Here is a 20,004-nt window from a genome sequence, read left to right on the forward strand (position 1 = left end):
TCTCAAAAAGGTAAAGAGGCAGCCAACTCAATGGGAAAAAAATTTTGGAAACCATGTATCTGACAAAAGACTGATGTCTTGCATATGTGGAGAGGTCCTGCAACTCAGTGACAATAGTACAGTCGGCCCAGTTGTAAGATGGGCAAAAGATATGAAGGGACAGTTCTCTGAGGAGGAAGTACAAATGGCCAAGAAACACATGAAGGAATGTTCAGCTTCACTAGCTATTAGAGAGATGCAAATTAAGACCACAATGAGATATTGTAACTCATTGTGGTTTTTTTTTTTATTTCCATTTCCCTGATGGCTAAGTGATGTTGAACATCTTTTAATGTGCTTTCTGCCCATTTGTATATTTTCTTTGAGGGATGTTTGTTCAGGTCTTTTGCCCATTTTTGAATTTGGTTGTTTGTCTTTTTGTCATTGGGTTGGGGGATTTCTTTATATATTCTAGATATTAAAACCTTATTGGATATATGGTTTCCAAAAAAAAAAAAAAAAAGCCTATCCATCTCTGGTGTTTTGCATTCTGCAGCATTAGCAAACTAGAACAAATTTAGATGAGATAAATATATTTCTAGAAAACCAGTACTCATCAAAATTGGCTCAAGGGGAAAGAGAAAACCTGAATAGTCTTATAACTATTAAAGAAATAGAAGCAGTAGTATGTATCTTTTTGCAAAGAAGCACTAGACCCAAACAGCTTAATAGATGAATTCTAAGAATAGATAATTCCACCCACCCACCTTTTTTTTTTTTTTTTTTTTTTTTACAAATTCTTCCTGAATTAAAATGTAACACTTTCCAACTCATTCAGTAAGGGTGGCATGACCAAAACCAGGGAAGAAAAGTACAAGAAAATAAAATGATAGGCCAGTTTTAAATCATGACCTTTGGTGCAAAACTTTTAAAAAAAATATTTAGCATACTATATCTAGTATTATATGTTTAAAAGAAAAGAAAGGGAAACTTTAGGTTTATCTTTAGAAAGCATGAAAATAGGTTAATGTAATCTATAATAACTGATCATCTGAATAGATGCAGGAAAAAGTTCTTTAAAATAGAGCATCCATTTCTGACTATACATATATGACTTATTTACATACATGCTGGGCTGGTTTGGATGTATTACATCCCCCAAAACGCCATTATCTTTGATGCAGTCTTGTGTGGGCAGAAAACTATTGGTGTTGATTGGGTTGGAGACTTCTGATTGGATATTTCTGTGGAGATGTGATCACTCAACTGTGGGCGAGATCTTTCATTGGATAATTTCCATGGAGCTGTGGCCCACCCATTCAGTGCGGGCCTTGATTATTTTACTGGAGCATTATAGAAACTCAGACAGAAGGAGCAAGCTTGTGACAGCCTAGAGGGACACTTTGAAGAATGCATAGAAGCTGAGAGAGGAGCTGCAGATGAGAGAGAGTTTGAAGACAGCTGTTGAAAGCAGACTTTTGCTCTGGAGAAGTTAAGAGAGGACAAACACCCCAAGAGCGACTAAGAGTGACATTTTTGAGGAACTGCAGCCTAGAGAGGAACGTCCTGAGAGAAAGCCATTTTGAAACCAGAACTCTGGAGCAGACGCCAGCCACATGCCTTCCCAGCTAACAGAGGTTTTCCGGACACCATTGGCCATCCTCCAGTGAAGGTAACCGATTGTTGATGACTTTCCTTGGATACTTTATGGCCTTAGGACTGTAACTATGTAACCAAATAAACCCCCTTTATAAAAGTCAATCCATTTCTGGTGTTTTGCATTCTGGCCGCATTAGCAAACTAGAACACATACTTATAAATATATGTGTGTGTGTGTATCCGATTTATTTACATACATACCTATTTATGTGTATTTATATGTATATATAATAAATTAGGAACAGAAGGGAATTTCCTTTACCTGTTAAAACCATCTACACTTAAGGAACATATTTATTTACTTCAAGAAGAAATTCAAGGAAGTGATTAATATAAAATTTGGGATCCTAGCTGCCTTGGGGCCAGTGTGCGGACGGCAGAGGGGCTGTGGAATGTGACCAAGATGCCAAGGGGCTCTTCTAATCTGCTGGTAACATTCTCCCTCTTAACCTGAGTGGTAAGAATGTAGATTTCATTCCACTATTATTTAAAATGTATCTTATTTTATAGACACTTTTTTGCATTTATGATATCAGTCACAATAAAAACAAATAAATGAAGATGGGCTATAGTGATAAAAATTGCGGAATAGTCTTTGAAGATGCTTGTCTGTGAAGAATCAAAGCTAAAAGGCAGTTTTCCAGAAGTGCTAGGGATCGTAAGTGAGCACATCCGTTTACATATGAAATGACCTTTGTCTTATTCTGTCAAACAAAGTGACATTGGCAACACATTTCCCTTCATGTAGAATGGTAGGAGGGAGAGATTAAAAAGTAAGACCCAGCAGGTCCTTCAGTGATATATTGGAGTAGACTGGAAATTTGAAAAAAACTTAGAAAGAGATAGAAAAAATACTTTTAAAGGATTTTGAAATAAGAGGCGAGAAATATCAATTTAATACAAATATAATTTTTATAAAGATAATTTAGTTTAGATAACCAGGAAATTCCATGGAAACAGGCTATGCATACATGACTACCAGAAACCTATGATTTCAATTATAAAATATGTCTCCAAATTTTACTGCATGATGCCAAATAAAGAAGGGTATGTTGTTTGAATCTACTCTAGAATTTTCAGCCAGATTGCCTGACTGTACTCAAGGCTTAAGCTTCCACACTCTAATTTGAGAATTTTTCACAACTCCCTTATTTTTGATTCTGAATCTATTTTTATTTTTATTCCTATCTTAGGTTTGCTTTATCTCAGAGCATCTTAATTTTATGAAATGACAAAAAAAGATTCTTTGTTAACCCCTATCTAGAAATGTATAATAGAAACTAAGCTGCTTTTCCATCCTAATTGAATCCCTTCCCTCTGGCATATGACTTTAGTTTCAAAACAACAGACTACATCTAGATTCTAGTTTCTTTAGTCATCGAAACGGCCTCTTTGCTCTCATGTACATATGTTATGATATTATAACTGTTGCAACAGAAAAGGAAGATATAATCACAGTTACATGTTCAATTTTTATTATACTTACATTCCTGCTTTCTGTATTTCCCAAGCTTTCTGAATAAGGTTTACAAAATAAAATAAAGGTTTAACAGCCACATGACAATGATGAATTATTTTTTTTAAGAAAAACAACATAAGAAAATTGGTATTTTCTGTTTGGTGGCTTATTTTTAACATAAATTCTAATTTTGTTAAATCTCATATTTTCTTCCTCTTTTGTGGTATTTTGTGCAATAGCATTTTCTTCATGCCACGATGAGACGTGTTGCCTGTGATCTCTCATAGGAGAAATACTGATAAGATTTCTTAATATCATGTGTGTGTCAGTTAACTTTTTAAGTAAGCTACAATGACTTGGTGTGTGGTAAAGACGAGATGCTATTAATTAAAGAATAAGCCAGGAAAACATGTATTTTATTATGATGATTTAAAAAGCCAGATGTCGACGGATTTATTCCATTCCTGAGAGACAGTATTGGGAAATTAACTGCAAAACATTCATATATCAATGTTGCGTATTTCTTTTTTTCAAAGGAATTGTAAAAAATCATACAAAGTAATAGACCTGAAATAATTTCCCCCACTTAAAAAAAAAAAAGAAAGAAAATATCTTATCAAGACTTTCTAAGAGATAGGATAAAGTCTACAACATGCAAAAAATAGTTTTGAGAAACTACCCCTTACATAAGTGTACCCTTCAACAACATTCCCCTGCTGTCTGTAAAAATGTTGTAATTTGACTAAATTCTTGCAGCATCCTCTCTATTTTGTACTCCAACACACTAAATTTTTGAACAGATGAATATTACAAGCTGTGATGAATATGGCTTGTTATTTTCCTCCTTGACTGTGCATCTGTCAGAAACCAAAGCAAAGATAAAAAAATCTCATTGAGCCATAAAAAAATCTGTATTGTTTAATGTACCTTTGATGGAGACACATCTATCAGGAAAAACTTGTGTTTTAAAGGAAATCTTTGCTACTTTATTGTAGATGGGGAACCCAAGGAGATTTCACCACAACTCATCCCCGGCCTGTGGTCAAAGTAAAACTCTTCACGGAAAGCACTGGGGTCCTGGCCCTTGAAGATAAAGAACTGGGAAGGGTGAGTTATGGTTGGCTCTGTGTATCTAAGGTAGCACAATTTTAACTTCTTTGGATTTAGAAGAACTTCTTTGGATCCAGTATGCAACATGTGAACTTTCTGTTCATAATTATATAAAATCATTTATTTGTAATTTCCCATGAATCCAGCTTATAGCTCTCTTATAATAAACATAATTATCCGTAATACAGAAATTATTGTGGTAGTACTCATAATATCATAGTCCCTGACCCAGTCATCCTTCTCACACATGCTCCATTGGTCATTGAGTGTGGAATGACACTGGCCAACTTGTCCTAATTGGTACAAGGTAATTCTCTTTCAGTCACTTCTATCCATGATATCCTTTATCTTTGAAGTCATCCTTCTCTTTATGTTCATTGTGATTAGACTAATTATAGAATATCTCTTAAGTACATTTGTCTCTTACCTCTTCCCATTTCCCTTAGAGATGGTCTTCCTCGCATACGTTTTAACATTGAAAATGTTTTTCGTGTATTCACTTCTTCATACCTAGATTATGTTTCTCCTCTATTCCCAGTATACCCCCACTATACTCAGCCTCTGCTAGCAGTAAAAGTGTTGACATTATTAGCGTCAGTTTGTGATCTTTACACCTCTCTGTGTGAAAAGTTATCTGCAGTCTTTTTATAAAACAGATGTGATCCAAAGAGTAGACATTCATCTGTAATGTGAATCTGAATTACCCAGACCTTCAGACAGCATTCATAGATATTTTTCAGAGAATAAGCTCTTCAAAAATATTACATGAAATTTTGTGGGGAGAAAGATTTATGATGATGGACAACTTGTGCTGTGCTGGATGTTGAAAGATAGAATGAGTTCTTACATTGGATTTTTTCCCCTGAAACTGGGATTTCTAGTCACTTCAAATTATCCTTTTCTTGTGCTTCTTTTACATTATTGGAATTTTTCCATTACTAGGGATTTAGTTTGTCCACACCTACACTCACTCTTGGAGAAGTCAAGGACACACTCAGCACCCATCTCCAAACCCTTGCCTACCCGCCTCCTTTCGCCCTTCGTGCTTGTTTGTGTGAAGGTGTTGGCTATGTTTCTGTTTCTCAGGAGATGCAGGTAGCTGGAGGAAGATGTTAAATCTTAATGAGCCCCAGCTACTTGCCAGGGCACAAAGATTGCTCGTTAGCAGAGCCTCCTCCCCCTGGAGTGTATAAAAGGCCAGTATTCAGTCAGTGCATGTGTCCTTATTTCCATCGGAGCTGCCATCCACTGCCATCCACTACCATCCACTGCCATCCACCAGCACTCACTGGGGCATTGACCAAAGTGGAATCCCTTTCACCTGCTCTTTTGGACCCTTTGTGCTGTGCAGGCAATAAAGTAGTCATTTGCTGGGAGCCTCTGTTGTCCCTTAGCCTGTCTTCCTACAATACACCGTATGGCAACTAGCTCCAGACTCATATTCCAGATTTCCTTTTATGCTTTATTGTACATGTATTTGTTAATGTCTAACAAAGCTAAGCCATACTGTTAATTCATTCAGGTGCTCACATATTTATGCATTTATTCATTCAGCAAAGGTGTACAGATAGTGTAGTCTAACAGAATAGCAGTAGAGACTACATATGGTCTTTATGGATTTACAAGTCAGGTTTCTTTTATTTAGACTAGTATAGAAATTTTACCTTATCTCCTTCTAGAAAGAAATGTCTATATGTAATCACTTTATAAACCAATTTATAATAATTAGTTTAGTTTTTCTTTGTTATAAATATGTTTCAGTATCTAACAGCAACCATTTTAAGTTTAATGCTATTTTGTAATTCTTGAGCTATTTTTAATCCATTTCTCAGTTGGTAAATAATACATGTAAGCAAGTTTTTAATTGGGTACACAAGTGGTATATTTTCCAAGCAATTGTATATCTGAGAAAGGTCTTTTGCTTCCCATTCCCTTCAGACAAGAAAGACAACTTCTCTATCTATACCAGGTATTCTGGTTTATGGTCCTTCTGTCCATAACTCCAAGCATCTCTAAGCATCTCTAAGTGTCAGCAAGCATCTATGTCTGTGTCATCTCTTCGCTTCTTTCTTAAATACTCTAGTAAACTGATCAAGACCCGTCCTAAATGGGTATGGCCACACCTCCATGGAAATAGTCTAATCAAAATTATCACCCACAGTTGGGTGAGTCACATCTCCACGGAAACACTCAATTGAAAGGTTCCACCCTAATCAAAAGACTAGAAACTCTGCCCCCACAAGACTGAATCAAAGAACATGCCTTTTGAGGGATATAATATATCCAAACCAGCACACCAGGGTTTCTCAACTTTGGCACTAATGACATTTTGAGCAGATTAATTATTTGTTGTTGGGAACTGTCCTCTGCCTTTTATGATGTTTAACATACCTGGTCTCCAGCCATAGATGTTATTAGCATGCCTCACACCCCTCTCTACTACATTCCTGACAGTTAAAGCTATCCTCAAACACTGTCAAATTTTCCCTGGAGGGCAAAGTCTCCTGCATTAGGGTTCTCTAGGGAAACAGAATCAACAGGAGATAGCTATAATAAATATGATTCATAAAAGTCTCTCATGCAGCTGTGGGTATGCATGAGTCCAAATTCCATAGGGCAGGCAGCAGACTGGCAACTCCAATGAAGATGTTCAATAAACTCATCAGGAAACACTTCGCTGGGCGGCTGAAGAGGTAGTGAAGATCCTCTATCTGTCTCACTTAAAAGTCTTCAACTGATTGGATTAAATCCAGCTCATTGCCTTCTCTCATTGTGGAAGACATGCGCTTTGTTGATATAATCAGTCACAGCTGCAGCCAACTGACTGATGATTTAATAAACCAACCTTCTGATTTATTAACCAGCCACAAATGTCCTTGCAGTAATGGTTAGGCCAGGGCTTGCTTGACCAGACACCTGGGTACCATCACCTGGCCAAGTTGACACATGAACCTAATCATCATATCACCCCTGGTTGGAACCACTGATCTGTACTAAAAACCTCAGTAGGATCTATGATTATAAATACCATTTATATGCTAATGACTTCCAGATTTTATTTTCCTTCGAGCTTCAGATTTGGATATCCAACTGCATATTTAGTTTTTCCAATAATAAATTAATAGACATCTCAAACAGTATTTTTGAAACAGAAATTTGATTCCCACCCTCAGAGAGGCTTCCATAGAACCCGTTGTTAAGCCAGTGTCTTAGACATCCTCCTTTTTTCTCCCTTCTTTTCCCTTACACTCAATCTATTTACAAGTTTTGAGAGCTTTTCCCTAAATTTATCCTGAATCTCTCCACATTGTAACATCTCCGGAGTTAATACCCTAATTCAGGGCACCATCATTTCTCACATATACTATCGGCTGGTTTCCTGTTTATCATTGTGTCTCTCTCTGATACTTCCTTCATTCCTCAGCCACAATTATCTACTTAAAATTCAAACCAAATCATATCATTCTGTACTTAAAATCCTCCAATGACTTCCCATTTATTTGGAATAAAAACCAGACTCCTCATCATGGTTTAGAATGCCCAGCAGCTGTTCTCTAAGTGTGGGTTCCTGGCCAGTAGCATCAGCAGCACTTGGAAGCTTGTTAGAAATGAAAACACTTAGGCCCTACTCTGTATCTGCTGAATCAGAAACTGGGAGGGTTGGGCCCTTCAATCTGTTTTAACAAACCTTCTTGGGGGCTTCAACCCACTCAAAAGTTGAAGAACCACTGATGTTCATGAACTGGCCTCTTTCTCCCTAAATTTGGCTCCTGTTAGGGTCTTCTTGCTTGCTGTCAACCTTCCTTCACACCTGGCTTGCTTTCTGTTCACCAAACATGTCAGACTTATTCCTACTTTAGACTTTAGGTCTTGACTTATTATAGTCTGAGCACATGTGTGCACATGAACAATTAGTAGAAACTGGTGATCATCTCTGGATGATGTCTCCTTTATGTATTTATCTATTGGTAATGTCTCCTTTGTATATTTATTTACTTTTATAATTAGAAACAATAACAACTTTTTTAAAAAAAAATTGGGGAAACAACCACATATAATCTGAAATCTACAGTCTAAACTTTTGTGAATATGTAACTGGAGAGCTTGGTTTCTAAAGTGATTTTTTAATTAAAAGTTTGTATTTTAGCACAAATGTAGCATTTGAATTTGAACTTCGAGCACCAAAGCACTTAAAACTAGGTTCATACCACAATGAGATACTGCTGTACACTTATTAGAATAAAAAAAAACTAACAGTAACAAATGCTGACAAGACTGCAGTGCAGCAGATTCTCTCATTCATTGCTGATGGGAATGCAAAATGGTACAGCTACTTTGGAAGACACCATGCCAGTTTCTTGTAAAGTTAAACATAGACTAACCATAAGACCCAACAATTGCTCTATGAGGTATTTACCCAAGTGTTTTTAAAGTTTATTTCCACACAGAAACCCATGTGTTTTTAACAGCTTTATTCAGAATCACTAAAAACTAGGAACAACAAAGATCCTCTTCCATAAGGGAATGGGTAAACTGTGGTACATCCCAGCAATGGAATACTCTTCAGTGATAAAAAGGAACATGTTAATTGATTTATGCAACAACATGGATGAAACTTAAATGCAAGTGAAAGAAGTCAGACCCAAAACTACATTTTGTATGATTCTGTTCATTCTAGAAAAAGCAAAGCCATAGGGAAACAATACAGATGAGTATTTTTCCAAGGATTAAGTGGGGGTGGGGTGGGGGGTTGACTACAAAGTTGTGCAAACAGAACTTTTAGGGTGAAGGAACTATTATGTATGATACTGGGGTGGTAGGTACATGACTATATGCATTTGCCAAAACCCATAGAACTGTATGTCACAAAGAGTGAACGTTAATGTATGCAAACTAAAACACACCCACACACATGCATACAACACATATCAACCCGGGTGTCAGGGAATACCAGCATGACCTGCAAACTCTGACAAATGAATCTAACTCAATTACAAATATATGACAAACCTACATTGAAGGGGTTGGTAGGAAAAGGAATAGACCTTTGTAATCTAAGGAAAAGTAGTAACCTGGAAAACACAACTTCAACCAAGACATGAAGGTTGCATTTGTTTTCAAGAGCTGCCATAACCAAGTGCCTCAAATTGGGTGGCTTAAAACTAAGAATATTTATTGTCTCACAATTGTGGAGGCTAGAGGTCTAAAATTCAGGTTGTCAGCTGGGCCAGGTCCATGCTCTCTCTGAAACCTTTAGGGGTGAACTTTCCTTTCCTTTTCTAGCTTCTGGTATTTGCTGACCATCTTTGACATCCCTTGGCTTGTAGGTGTATCACTCCAGTCTTTGCCTTCTTCATGTTCATATTACCTTCTCTCCAGTATCTTGGTCTGTTCCCAAAATTCCCTCTCCTTATAAGTCATACTGGATTAGGGCCCATCTTAATCCAGTTTGGCTCACCTTAATGAATCACATCTTCAAAGACTCAATTTCCAAAGAAGTTCACATTCATGGGACCTGAGATTAGTACTTGAACATGCCTTTTGGGCAGACACAATCCAACCCTTAGTAAAGGTTCACATCATCAGTATTGTCTTGCGGCCCTCATGTACCCCCTAATATGCTATGATGGGAAGGGCACACTTACCCCTCTATGGTAGTCTACAAAAGCTCATAACATAACTCTAGCCTGATCATGAGAAAAACATCAAGCAAACCCAGATTGGGGGGGACCTTCTACAGGGTACTTGGCCAGTATGCTTCAGCCTGTCAGGTCAAGAAAAACAATACTAGAAAAGTGTCACAGACCAAAAGAGACTGGAGAGACATGACACCTAAATGCAAAGTGGTACCCTAGATTGGATCCTGGGGCAGAAAGGGGACATTAATGGAAAAACTAGTGAAATCCAAATAAAACCCAAAGTTTAGTTAATAGTAATGTGCCAGATGTACCATGGTAATTTATGCTGTTAATTATGGGGGAAAATGGATTAGAGGTGTACAGGAACTTTACACTGTCTTAACAACCTTTTCTGTAAATCTTAAATCATTCCAAAATATAAAGTTTATTTTTTGAAAAGGTTTATAATAAACAAGTCATTTAAATAACTTTTTTGCTTTAGTATATAATTTCTAAAAAAAAAGAAAATTTTATATCACTCCAATTTTATTATCCTATCTAGGAATTTAATATTTATTCAATGTCTGATATACAGTTAGTATTCAGAGTTCACTAATTACCCAAAAAATGTCCATGAAAGCTGTTATTTTGGTTTTTTTCCCCAATGCAGATTCCTATCAAAGATCATGCATTGCATTTGACTGTCATCACTCTTTAGCCTTCTTTATTTTAAAATGCCTCCCTTACCTTTTTTTTTTTTTTTTCCTTTAATGATACTGGCATTTTTGAAGAGTGCAGATGAGTTGGTTTGTAGAATGTTAGAATGTTCCTCATTCTAGATTTTTCTTATTTTGTCATGATGGGATTCACGTAAACATTTTCAACAAGAATACCACCTAGGTGATGTTTTATCCTTCCCATTGCATCATATCAGGAGTCATAATATGACAGTTTTCCCAATATTGGTAATATTAATACGATCACTTGCTTAAGGTGACATCTGCCAATTCTCTCCATTGTAAAGATGCTTTTTTTCCTATTGAATTTAATATATAACCTGTGGGGTATTACTTTCGAAATGTTCTCTCATTACCTCTTGATGAGTGGTTTTTCCCTATGGACTCAGATTTTTTTTTTAACTTGATACATTATAGTCAATTTTTATCATTAATCTTTTCTAAGGATCATATTGTCCCAAATGCTCTTGTACATGTATACCTGTATGTCTCCTTTCCCTTCCTTTCCTTTTCCTTTTCCTTTATGAACCCATCACACTTTGGGCTTCCCTTGTTCTCTCCCTGCCCGAGACCTGTAGTCAGCCCTGGCTCCTTTTAGTGTTAATGGAATTTGGAAACCAAGACCCCAGGAATCATCATTTTCTAGTTAAGGAATACATATTCAAAAGGAATTGAGTTTACTTGCTCCCTTACAGCATCAGTGTATTTACTCATTTCTGTCTTATAATATGCACAAAATCATCTCAGAAATACTGTACCAGTACCACTACCTTCAAAAAAAAAAAAAAAAAAAAAAACAAACAAACTTAAAAAGTATTTATTTGCAGTTCTTTTTGCCACTAGAATATATCCCAGTAAGGGTATATGCCTGATTACTGTGTTCAAAAGTAACTCAGTTCAATAGAAGATAAAAGTCCCTTTTATTTTCTAATAGTGCAAATCACTGAAGAAACAAGTTCAGTCATTACAGAGATTTTTGTCAATGACTCTATCAGTTAATAGCTCTCACCTAAGCAACTAACTGAAGGGCTTATTTGATCCCAGTTTTGCCAACTGAGTAAGGTTGACTCCTTTGACTTTTTTCTAAGTGACTGTGTGGTATGGAGATATTTACTTCCTGAATCTCAAAGCTCTTATCTATATATAAATCGACAAGATAAAATAAAAGATCTCTTTCTATTATCTTTTCTAGTTCTGTCATTTTATTGATTTACTAGTTACTGCTACTGTTTACTTCTCAAACATAATCCCATTTAATCCTCATAACTCTTCTATGAAAATCCCAGTAACATTCCATTTTAGATAAGGAAACAGGGTCAGAGAGGTTAAGACCACTCAGCAGGTAGCCAAGTCAAAATTTGAACTCCAGCTTTCTAACCCTGAAGTTCATTCCCTAAACCAAACATTAAATGACTACACTGATAACATGAGGAAATTTGGAAGTATTTTATAGATCATGGTGTTGGCCAATTTAATTTTATGACTTAAAATGTGAACCTAATGTTATTTCGGCTAAAATCATTTTATACATAGTCATTTTAAATATTTTATAATTTTATACAGTGATTTTAATCTTATTAGGGTAAGATTAATTTTCCCTCTGGCTGCCAATTATTCTTTTGGTGTCAATACTTCTCAAACCAGTGTGCACATAAAGACTGCCTAAGGGAGATTTTTAAAAATCTCAAGCTCTGAGCCACACGTTTCTTTTGGCTGGTCTGGAGTGGTCCCAGGAAGGGGTGTTTTTTTAAACACTTCCCAGATGATACTGTTGTGCATATGGGGTTAAGAACCACTAATACAAACAGTATTACTGATACTAATGTTGAGCCTAACGTGCACGTAGGGTTGACAACTACTTATGGATAAGAAACAATATATATCATAGTATATAAATTTGTGGAATGCATAGTGCAAACTTAAGTAGGCATTGGGCAGTTAAAGGTTATATTCTTTGGCAAGTCCTTGGCATATAGTTTTTATTTGTGGATGGCAGGTGCAAATGCCTATTTATGGAAATGGAAGTAGCATATGGAGATTTTTCATCTGAATTGGTGGCCAGCCTTCCACCAGGTGCTAAGGGAATACCTGGAGACAGATCAGGGATTTTTCTCAGGAAACAATTATGGATATGTCCTAGTAGGTGAGTAGCCGACCAGTCAAGACCCAAAATTATAAAGTTCTTCCTAGTCAAGATGATTTTGGTCTTTAAAACCTTAAAACTTTAAAAAAAACAATGCTTACCTAACATAGCCATATGAAAATCTATCATAATAGTCCTAAGGGTCATCTATTTGTGGGCAATGAGGTTTCCATTAGTCTTTCAGAGTGAATTATTGCATATCATACTCCTGCATAGCTAATCTACTTGCTGAATAGAGTTCCTGAATACAAAGTCAATTTGGGAGGCTTTCTACAGAAATATTTTTGGCTGTTTGTTTTACAGGTGTTACCATAAAGACATTCTTTCTTACAGTTGTTAGAATAAGAACCTGTTGTCTGTTCATACACTGAGTTCCTGGCCTTGGCACCACATCATCAATATACGTAAGAGGATGTTGATTCTTCTGCCTCTTTGGGGATAGCAGAAGCATACAAATCAGAGAATCTATTTTCCCTCACCATGCAATAGAGCCAGGACATCTTTTTTTTTTTCTAATTTGATTTAATAATATTTCAAGATATCAAAAAAGGATGAAATTTTGCTTACCCCTTAGATATACATTTTGATAGTGTAGTAGTGATATTTTTGAATTTAAGGTAATCATCTTATTTATGTCTCATTTTTTTCTTCCTGTTTAAATATCGGTACTTCTCTTCTACATTTCTTAATATGGAGATGTTCAAACCTAATACTTCAAAGTTGTTATCATTATGCATGTTTTACGTATGTAAGTACTGCATGGAAACAGCTGGCAGTGGTTAATTTAAGATACATTTTAAATATGAAGATAAACTAGCTCTTTTGAACTGATATTCTATTCAAATGAACTATTATCTTTAAAGCTGCTTGAAATGTAGGAAGTAAAAATTAGCTTGTGTATTTGTCATTTTCATTGAGACAGTTTTCTCTGTTTGCTTTAAGCATCAAAGGTGGCCCATGTTAGGAGTTACCAGAATATGCATAATTTTTATTTGTTTCTGAAATTTGACAAGATATAAGCGATAATAGTGTGTCCAAACAATCATCTTCTTGAGAGAGAAATACTGTCACCTTTAGGAACTAATTCACTCGTCATTCTCACTTTTTCTTTCTTGCCTTTCTTGTTGACCTAAAGTATATCCTTTTTATTCTTTCTCGTTTTTGTAGTTTTAAGTTGAATTCTAAGTTCCTCATTAATGTTAACATTTTTTTGATCTATGTTAATTTGTTTATCCAAAAACAGCATATTTAGCTGTTTTTAGCTGAATAACCCATTATATATGATTCGTTAAGACCCACAAGAGTTTAAAATGTGTCTAAATGCTTAGTTTATAGGCAATTATCATAGAGCTTCTCCTCATTTCACCTTACAAAGTAATCGGTCAGGTCTACAGATGTTTTATTGGATAATTAACTATCCTTATTTTTCCAAACTAATCATCCAGTGAAATTCATAGAAATCACTTCAGGTTTTTTCTTCATAGAAGCAGACAAAGTTTATATTTTAGGATTTAAAAGAATTGCCAGCATTATATGTCCACATATGAATCCAGAAAGCATTGGAGAAGTTGCGGGTGAAATCATAATCATAGGTATTTTTCTTCCGTTTGAAAGCAAAATTTAAAATACAGTTTTACTGAAGTAGCCAGCACTGGATGACTTCTACTTTAGCCAGGGAATTAATATTACTTGATGAAACGCGGAGTAGAAATACAGGTGCATTTCATGAATATCTAATTCAACTCACCACACACAAGTGACTTTTCTTTTTGTTGTTCTAGCAAAAGCGATAGCTTTTCTGAAACTAAAAATCATAGAAACATTCTTCCTCCTTTATTCTTTTCATAGCAGTTTTCTCAGAAGACTGTAATTAAATTTTTATAGCCATGCCAGTGACAAAAAATAGGATCACGCACAGAAATAATTCATATATGATTTAAAAATTCTTTCTAAATGTGTTTCCATCAGACTAATTATAACTGACTTATAAATCACATTCTGTGAAGTGTTAGCAGGAGAGGGTATTTGGAAGCTGACTTCTAAGGGAAAGGAAGCTTGAGGGCACGCATCAGTTGTTGCAGTCAGGGTCCCTTAGACCTTCTCTGGGAGCTGGCTGAAATCCTCACAGTAGAGAGAGAGGAAAGCATTTTCTTGTTTTCTCACCACTAAAAGGGGGAGATCAAGTTATAATTAGCATCCTCTCTAGTGGTTCCATGTGGGTGATGATAGTAGCAGAAGTTAGCATTTCATTGTTTCCTCAGAACCATAGAGGCTTTCCTCTGTTTGGATAGAACAAATATTAGACACTTCCACCATGCTAATCCCTCTCTTCTGGGTGATTGCTTCAAAACTACATTGCAGTTAGAGCAAAATGTTTGTTTTTAGGGCCGACTGAAAAATGTTTGTTTTTAGGGCCGACTGAAAGAATGTAATGGATAGATCTGAGATCTGTTATGTAATTTGAGTTGAAGGCAGACACACAGATTCACCTGACCCCTGTTTCAACAGGTTCACACACCTTAGTTTCTGTACCATACTCCCTCCCACCCTGATGGCTGTCTGAGGATGTTTCTTATTAGTGGCAGAAGAAACTTCAAATGCAAACTTCTTCTGTGGTTTAGAGGGCCCTCGTAACCTGGCCACTGCCTGATTTTCCAGACTCTCCACATAACTATTTCCCCAAATATGACCTGCCTGAAAGCCATATTAAAATATGTCAATTTTCTGTGCCAATCAAGCCTTTTATTGTTCTGTGATTTTGGACATAGTAATTTCCTGAGTCCCAAATCTACTTAATCTGCCTATCAAATTTCTGTTCCCTTTTAAAGATAGTTCAGGGATTTCTTCTGTAAAGTCTCCAAGGTAGAGATTTCACCTCCATTTCACTCTGGTATGATCTTAGCTCATTGAATTTCAATCATTTTATGTGTCTTTTCCTCACCTTTCTGTGAATGTGAATTCCTTGAGGTCAAGACTGCGTCATTCACTTTGTGGATGCCTAGCACAGTATTCAGAGCATAGGAAATGCTTAGTAAACCACATAATCTAAGCAGTAAATTCAGTATTTGCAGTGTGAAGTGCTTAAACCTTGAATCCAGGTCAAGAAGCAAACTCAAAGCAGTGTGGAGCAAAAGATTCGAATGTATGCACTACATGTTTTACCTTGATAAAAAGGTAAAAGTGTGTATGTGTGCGCGTGTATATATGCATTACCTATTTATTGTTCTACTTGTTGGTGATTTTTTTTTTTCACTCCAAAGAGATTACTAACAGGATTTGTTGAGTTTATAGAAACAGGCTCCACTTAAGGCACCATTAAGACTCAGATGGTGACTGTCATTAAAAGTCTTCGCAAAACCAGTGAAGAAGAGAAAGTGTGGGAATTAAGAATGATCATGGACTGTTTCATGGAGGAGAGGATGCACACCTGGGGTGGCGGCCTCATGAAGGGGTACATACTGATGGTATACAATCATCACGTCATTGGATTTCCAGTAGTAAAACGTTTGTTGGAGATATGTCAACCACAGTCTCCTCCCAGTTTGTGTGTTCACATTTACATTGAGTGCTTTACCTTCTGCTTGCCAACAATAGGAAGAGCTTAGTTTACTCCAGTTATAACCACATGCAATTCTTGGTAGTTTAATGACATTTCCCATTTTCTAAAATTATCTTTCTACCTGAAAAGGAGCTTATACACTAAGGCTAAGCTTAATAGCTGTTAAGTCTCATCTTGGCTGTTAAGTCTCATCTTTTTCAAATATCAGACTGGTCTGTTTTCCTTTCTCTTAATCTTTAAGCAGGTGAGAATCCAGATAGCTTTTACATATCAAAGGAAATATATTTGGTTATAAAGAAGAGCTACTGGAAAGAATTATGTTCAACTTGCCAGAAAAAAATCTTGGAAAAAATAGGTAAAGAAGAATCCTGGAACAGTTAAGACTGGTGATTTAATACTTAACCAGTTGGTCCTAAACCTTGTTTTACAAGACTGACCCAGGGAATGTGTTAACAGCACATGTGCCTGATTCCACTTCAGGTCTTGTGAACCAGATCTACCCTGGTTGTGATTGCTCCCTCAGTGATTCTAATGCATACCAAATGTTGCTGCTTTCATTCAGTATTAGGCCTTTGAGATTCATCCATGTTTATAAGCACGTATCAATAATTCATTCCTTTTTATCTCTGAGTAGCATTGTGTGGATATACCAGTTATCCATTCACCTATTGATGGGTTCTTTCCAATTTTTGGCTATCACACATAAAGTTGTCATGTACAGGTCTTTGTAGGGACATGGATTTTCATTTCATCTTAGGAGGAAATGACCAGATTAAGTGTATATTAAGAAAGTGCCTAACTGCTTTCCAACATGGTTTTACCACTTTACATTCCCACTCTAGCAGTGTATGGAAGTTCCATTTGTTCAACTTTCTCACCATCACTTGGTTTGGACAGTCCTTGTGATTTTAGACAATCTAATATGTGTGTAGTGGTATCTCATTATGTTTTAATTTGCATTTCTCTAATGACTAATGATGTTGAGGGTTATCGTGTGTGCTTACTTGCCATCTGTCTGCATTCTTTGGTAAAAAATCTGTTCAAGACTTTTCCCCATTTTTAATGGAGTTGCTTGTTTTCCAATTATTGAATTTGGGGAGATGATATATTGTTTATTCATCCTTTAGCAGATATATGATTTGTAAATATTTTCCCAGTTCGTGACTTGTATTTTCATTTTCTTAATAGTGTCTTTCAAAGAGCAAAAGTTTTTAATTTTGATGAACTCCAGTGTATCATTTTTTTCTTTTTGGTTCATGTATTTGATATAGTATCTAAGGAATCTTTGCCAAACCCAGGGTCAGAATTTATCCTGCTTTCTTCTAGAAATTTTGTAGTTTTAGGCTTTTTACACTTAGCTCTATTATCCATTTTTAGTTAAATTTTGTATCTAGGACTAGACTTAGATCAAACTTCATTTTTTTGCACATTGATATCCAATTGTTCTAGTACCATTTGTTGAAAAGTATATCGTTTGTCCTCTGAATTGCCTTAGCACCTTTGTGGAAAATAAATTGTCCATATATTTGTGGGACTGCATTCAGACTTGCTATTCTATCCCATTGATCTGTTTTTCTCTCTTGTTGCCAGTACTACACTGTCATTATTATTTTAGCTTTAAAATCAGGTAGTGATAGTCCTCCAACTTTTTCAAAATTATTTTGGTTATTCTTGGTCCGCTGTATTGCCCTTTGAATTTCTGAATCAGTTTTTCAGTTCCTACCAAGAAGAAAAAATCTGAGTGGGATTTTGATTGAGATTGCATTGAATCTGTAGATCAATTTGGGGTGGATAGACATCTCAAAAATATTGTGTCCTCTGACCCATTAGCATAGTATAGCTCTTCATTTATCTGGGTCTTATTTCATTTCTCTCAGGAGTATCTTACAATTTTTAGTGTACAGATCTTGCTCTACTTTTGTCAGATTTATCTCTGTTTCATATTTGATGCTATTTTAAATGGTATTATTTTGTTAATTTTAAATTTTTAACTTATGCATTGCTAATATAGAAATACTGTATAGAAATACAGTTGATTTTTGAGTATTGTCCTTCTGTCCTGAAACCTTGCTAAGCTCAATAATGCTAGCTGCCTTTTTATAGATTCCGTCACATTTTTCTCTATAGACAATCCTGTTGACTGCAAATAAAGTCAATTTTGCTTTTTCCTTTCCAGTCTAGATAACTTTTATTTCTTTTTGTCACCTTTTTGCACTGGCTAGACTCTCTAGTACAACATTGAATAGAAGTGGTGACAGTGAACATCTTTGTCTTTTCTTTAGGAATAACATTTAGCCTTTCATTATTAGTATGATGTTAGCTGTGGGGTTTTGGTAGATGCTTTTCATCAGGTTCATGAAGTTCACTTCTGATTTCTGTTTAATTAATTTTGGCACTGATCTTCATTATTTCCTTTATTCTACTTACTTTGGGTTTAATTTGCAATTCTTTTTCTATTTCCTTCAGGTAGAAGATTAAGTCATTGATTTTAGTGCTTTCTTCCTCCCTGAAATACTGCCTTAGTGGCATCCCATATATTTTGATACCTTTGTTCTCATTTTCATTCCATTCAAAGTACTTTCTTTTATTTTGATTTCTTCTTTGCCCCATAGAAATGTGTGATTAGTTTCCAGTTATTGGGGAATTACCAGAGTGCCTTGTGTTTTTTTATTTCCAATGGAATTCTATTGCAGTTAGAGAACACACTTTATATAACTTGAATCTTCTTTAAATTTACTGAGACTAGCTTTATAGCCCAAAATATGGTCAGTTTTGATAAATGTTCCATGTGCTCCTGAAAAGGCTGTATTCCTCTGTTATTGGATACAGTGTAAATGTCAAATACTTCACGTTGATTGATAGTGCTCAAATCTTCTATATTCTTAATGATTTTCTGTCTATTTCTTCTGTAAGTTATTGAGAGAATGGTAATGGAATCCCTGACTATAACTGTGAATTTGTTCTATCAGTTTTTTTTAAAGTAGTTTTTTTGACATATGTTCACATACCATGCAGTTAATCCATAGTGTACAATCTGTGGCTTTTAGTATAATCACAGATTTGGGCATTCATCACCACAGTCAATTTTAGAGCATTTTCATTGCTCCAAAGAGAAAAACCCTCTTACCCCTTAGCAATCACCTCTCAATCTATCTATCCTTCCCCAGCACTACCACCAATCTAATTGTGTCTCTATAAATTTATTTATATTTGCATTCTGTATAAATGGAAACATACGCTATGTAGTACTTCCTGTCTGATTTATTTCACTTAGCATAATTTTTTTAAAAATTATTATTTTTTTAATTAGAGAAGTTGTAGGTCTACAGAAAGGTTGTAAAAAATACAACATTCCCATATACACCCCTATTGTTGACACTTTGCATTAGTGTGGTTGGTGAAAGAATATTAACATATTACTGTTAACTACAGTTGTATTAGTAAGGGTTCTCTAGGGCAACAGAATCAATGAGAGGTGTCTCTGCCTATCAAATTTGTAAAAGTGACTCACGCAACTGTGGGTATGCACGAGTCCAAATTCTGTAGAGCAGTCAGCAAACTGTCAACTCCAAAAAAGATGTCCGATGAACTCCTCAGGAAACGAACCAGCAACTTCGATGAACTCCTCAGGAAATGAACTGGGATCTTCGATGAACATGTTCGATGAACTCCTCAGGAAATGAACCGGCAACTTCGACGAACTCCTCAGGAAACGCTTCACTGGGCAGCCGAAGAAGAAG

At 35.8% G+C, this 20,004-nt stretch overlaps 1 protein-coding gene across 8 annotated transcripts in view; it reads left to right on the forward strand.

Annotated features, from left to right (window-relative positions):
• Positions 1-20,004, forward strand: part of CADPS2 (calcium dependent secretion activator 2) — a 647,872-nt gene that overhangs the window by 338,346 nt on the left and 289,522 nt on the right. For all 8 annotated transcript variants that reach the window (XM_037836276.1, XM_037836275.1, XM_037836277.1 and 5 more), the window contains exon 7: positions 4,093-4,204. In XM_037836276.1, coding sequence (XP_037692204.1) covers positions 4,093-4,204 — 112 coding nt within the window. The remainder of the gene's footprint in view (positions 1-4,092; positions 4,205-20,004) is intronic.

Source organism: Choloepus didactylus, chromosome 5 (genome assembly GCF_015220235.1).
Source record: "Choloepus didactylus isolate mChoDid1 chromosome 5, mChoDid1.pri, whole genome shotgun sequence".
Classification (NCBI taxonomy): Eukaryota; Metazoa; Chordata; class Mammalia; order Pilosa; family Megalonychidae; genus Choloepus; species Choloepus didactylus.